The sequence below is a fragment of the Trichinella spiralis genome (assembly GCF_000181795.1).
Source record: "Trichinella spiralis strain ISS 195 chromosome Unknown Scfld6096, whole genome shotgun sequence".
Classification (NCBI taxonomy): domain Eukaryota; kingdom Metazoa; phylum Nematoda; class Enoplea; order Trichinellida; family Trichinellidae; genus Trichinella; species Trichinella spiralis.
The window spans coordinates 2,277-6,577 of NW_003533035.1; the positions used below are offsets into that span (position 1 = coordinate 2,277).

At 35.2% G+C, this 4,301-nt stretch overlaps 2 protein-coding genes across 2 annotated transcripts; one reads left to right on the forward strand and one right to left on the reverse strand.

Moving 5' to 3' along the window:
- Window positions 1-441: 441 nt before the first annotated feature.
- Tsp_12378 (hypothetical protein) lies at window positions 442-487 on the forward strand (the record flags this gene model as incomplete). The annotated part of the gene is made up of 1 exon (XM_003366375.1): window positions 442-487. A coding segment is annotated over one exon (46 nt), but the record flags the coding sequence as incomplete, so codon positions are not given.
- A 1,952-nt stretch (window positions 488-2,439) lies between these two features.
- Tsp_12379 (hypothetical protein) lies at window positions 2,440-3,741 on the reverse strand. The gene is made up of 2 exons (XM_003366376.1): window positions 3,010-3,741; window positions 2,440-2,709 (listed from the first exon to the last, which is right to left on the reverse strand). Exons 1-2 carry the CDS (start codon window positions 3,739-3,741, stop codon window positions 2,440-2,442), a joined length of 1,002 nt encoding a protein of 333 aa, XP_003366424.1.
- Window positions 3,742-4,301: the final 560 nt, after the last annotated feature.

Sequence of the window (4,301 nt, forward strand, 5' to 3'; positions counted from 1 at the left end):
CGTACATGGAACACACGTCACACTGGATACAGCCCACATCATCTGCAACAATGGAATCGCAGTTTCTTCTCGACCACAGCAGTTCAATGCAACAAGTCAATGGTGAATCCTATTCAAATTACACTGATTATTAGACAGTACAGAACATTTTTCAAAAAATTCATTTGTTCTTTTATTTATTTATTTTATTTCACTTTTACAATCACGAGATGACATTTATTAAAATTTTGATTTTTCATTTTTCATCGTCTTTGGCTATATAACTATATCACCATCTATTTGATGATGATAAATAATAACGTCAAGTGAAAAATATTTTATTGATAAGGTAATTGAGATACCAACCAACTGCATTTCCACCTTTGTGAAATGTGCTCGTTAAAGGAAAAAAATTGCATACATTTTTTTTGAATTTTCAAAAAAAATTATAAATTTTTGAAGGTGCATTGATTTATTACTCTATTTTGAAAAGAATTGTAATTATTGAAGAAAGATAAAATTCACAAAACTAATTGTCATCATCAATTTTTAAAGCAATTTAAATAAATCACATCAAAGTGACAATTTTGTTTTGTGAATTTATTTACTGGCTCATAGATTTAAATTTTAAATAAAATAAAAATGATGAATTGAAATGATTTCTAATTTTCTTGTATTTTCAACTTTTTCTTTTTAATAAATATATTCATTTGACGTGTATCAAATAAGAGTTCAACATAATAATACATCAAGGATATAAAAATGAATGCTTTATAATTTATTTTTTATATTTGATTATATTTAATTAATTTCTGCTTTTATTTTTGTCAGTAATATTTGAAATTTTTCATTAGCACAAGTGACGTTTAAAATTAAAAACTTTTCCGGATGCACTTCGCAATAAAGGAAAGAATTCATGTTTCTAGGTGAAATGCATTTTTTATATAAAAAATGAAATAAATTATGAAATATTTCACAAAAATCACAATTGAACTTTTCAAATATCTTTAAAAGAATCATGAAAATGTTTTAAACTCATCATTTCGGATCATAGAACAATAGCGCATCCTACTTTGTTTACAGTAGCTACATTGAAATTGTTCCTTTAAATATTATACGTTTGATTGCAATATAAGTTTTAAATAAATGATAAAATTTGCAAGCTTCGCACATTGTTGCAAATGGAAATTTGCTTGATTTTACTTGTGAACTATCTTCTTCTTTTGTTTTCAAGTTGTATATCAATTTCGACTTTGTTGAAATTTAATAATTTTGAAAAAATGCATGATATAAAATTGTAGAATTTTTCACATACAATATTGAACAACGATTAAGCAGTGCTCAACGGAAGTGAGCTATTGAAATTGAAAATTTAACTGAGCAAAACAGCTGCTTTACTAGCAACGGCCGTAAAAACAAAGCAACAAATCAATAATGATAAAAATAACTACATTGATACAAACTGTATATCGGTTGCTAGGCAATGAAAAAAACCATCATTATTATATTATATGCACATACATAAAGATAGGTGTGCATTATTTCAAATCACATATGATTATAACCCAGCGTTGGACTATTGTGATAGCTTTTTTTTATCGTTTTCATTTTCCAGCAGATTCGGTCAACTGGAAATAAAAAACAAAAACATAAACAGCTAATGGCAATAATTGTGTATTAAAATGGGGGAAGTAGGAAAGATTTAAATAAAAGAAATAAAATAATTATGATAAAAATTGCACATCCGTTTGCACAACGCTGGCCAGTTAACGGCGTTCCACCAGCCTGAATTCCGCATTGGTGCTAAAATCAAGTGATCCGAAACATCAGGGTCGGTGGTGAACAATTGTGGAACCCACCAGAGACCACGTAGGGGCAGTGGACCGTCGGGTCAGCGTTCGAGTGGCGACAATATTTTTCGGCCATTGTGGCCCAATCGAACTGACCGCATTCGACAAGCATCGCTTAATTGGCTCGTTTTATTCGGCCAAGCGAACCGCTGCTGCTACTGCAGCGTTCCGGCTATTTTTTTACTCCCCATTTTATGAAAGCCACTACCAATACGGACACCGGCCGGTCGGCTAATTTACCACCGAAACCTGGGCCGAAAGAGAGCAATCTAGCACTTTTACGGGCTGGTCAAGTAGGAATTGATGGAACTTTTTACAACAACCCAAACAGTCGTTTGCCCGTTTTGTCAAAAATGTTCATTGTTCCACGATTTGTCGACGGCGCCAAAATTCGGCGCCTTGATGTCGCGTTGATCACAATCTCTGCAAAAATCGACTATATAAAATGGAAAACACTTCATATATTTACAATATACGCATATTGTTCTATTGTATATTTGCAGTTATAAAATGCATGAACAAAATTGATCCATTCTGCTTTATTGAATACTGAAATATATAGAAAAGCAAAAGGAAACAAAATGCTGCAAAAATTTTCCCCAATTGCACACTATGGGAACAATATATTTTGCATTTCCATTACACTGTTCAAAAATGGCTTTTCCAATAAATTGTCATAGCAGCCAGATTTCAATTCGTTATCAATTTGATCAGCAAATTCGGATTTCAAACGCAACTCTGCAAGATCAGGCAGTGGAGTCAGCATGTAACGCGTCATCACGCACACCTCTTTCCCAGCACTGCATAAAATGCCCATCACTTGATTACTGACACTATAGTAGACTCGCATGCACTCGGTCAACGGCAATTCTAATTGTCCCTAACAAAAAAAATTAAATATACATATAAACAAATTGTATATTACATTTACGTGCATGAAATCAAATTGAAATTTAATCCAAATCACTTCTTATACTACTTTAAATACATCTCTAAAACGCACAAACAAATTGAATAATGAATACAAACTAAAACATTATAAACAATTACTGCAGTAAAACAATCTTATTAATAAATCATGGAAATTGTAATAATTTAACAATAGAAAAAAAAAGAATTTCAAATAGTTTAAAAGGAAAGCAATATTCTATTCATATGCAATACATATATATATACTCACAAAGTGTTTCTCTTCTTTTTCCGCTTCGACAGATGGTGCATTAATTGCTGAAAAGTCTCGCTCTTTCAACGATCTCAAAAAGAATTGGTCTGACTTTTTCTTCTTAATTAGCAAGTAAACTTCTCTCGCACTATACATGCTAAAGTGGATCAAAACTTCCGTTTTCTCAGGGGGAGAATATTCATTCCTGACTACTGTTCCATTCAAATTTACAAAACATCGGTACAATTTTCTAGGTGGAAGATTTTTGCTTGCATCTGTGCGCCAATGGTCTTGGTCTTGGTCAATCGAGTAGATTACGAACTGTTCCAAGCCTTGATTCCAGCTGATCTTACTTTCTGAACACGTCAACCGCTCAACGTCGACAATGGGAAACACATGGAGCACTTTCCCGTACACTTCGCTCCACTGTTCGAGATTCATCATAGCCCTGCGAACACAAGCAGCCGCTACTTCTGCATCCTCTTTCAGCGAAGTTTTTTTGTCCAACTGGATATAAAATTCATTGTTGGTAATCAAAGTTTCCAAAGAATCATCCAGCAACGTGTCGTCAGTAAAAGCCATCTGACCATTCCCTGTGTTGCACAACATGCGTTCGAAGTTGTCCAGATGAGGCAACGGGGTCACTGGTTTTTCGTCCCCAACACTGGGCAGCAAGTATTTGCAAAACATCGTTCCAGCAAGGTGCAACTTTTCGTAATTCACTTGGGAGTTCGTGTTGGCCAAACGCATGTTCACAAGTCGGTTCGCAATTTGCCGGATCGACGCTATCACGAAATTGATCTCCTTGCCCTATTTTATCCAACCCACGCCCCCAAAAGTGCGCCTTCACTGCCAGCCGTTTAAATTTCTCCAAAGCATCCCGCCAAATGCTCTGCTTCAAAGTCTGCTCTAAAACTGAACAATATTCGGCCATAATTTCAGTGATCTGGTCGGCAACCATGGTCATCGTCTCGATAAACTTCGGCAACAACTCTTGGTAACGGTTCTCTGCAAGGATCAGTTCGTACACTTTTGCATCCTTGGCAAAGAATTCAAACAACGGATGCGACATGTAATCCGTGTACAGCAACGCTCGCAGCTCGTCCAACAACAACAGTTCTCAAAGTGATGCTTTCCGTCTCCCAGTCGAGCACACCTTTTTAATACCTCGAGCCGCGTCTTTCCAAATTCAGCCACATTAGTCATCAAGACTCATTTGCATACTGTCTTGACAACATTTGACAAGCACTCCGCATTGGTGTGATTTGTATCTGGTGAATCGTTCATCCTACCACGCCCCCATCGTACAA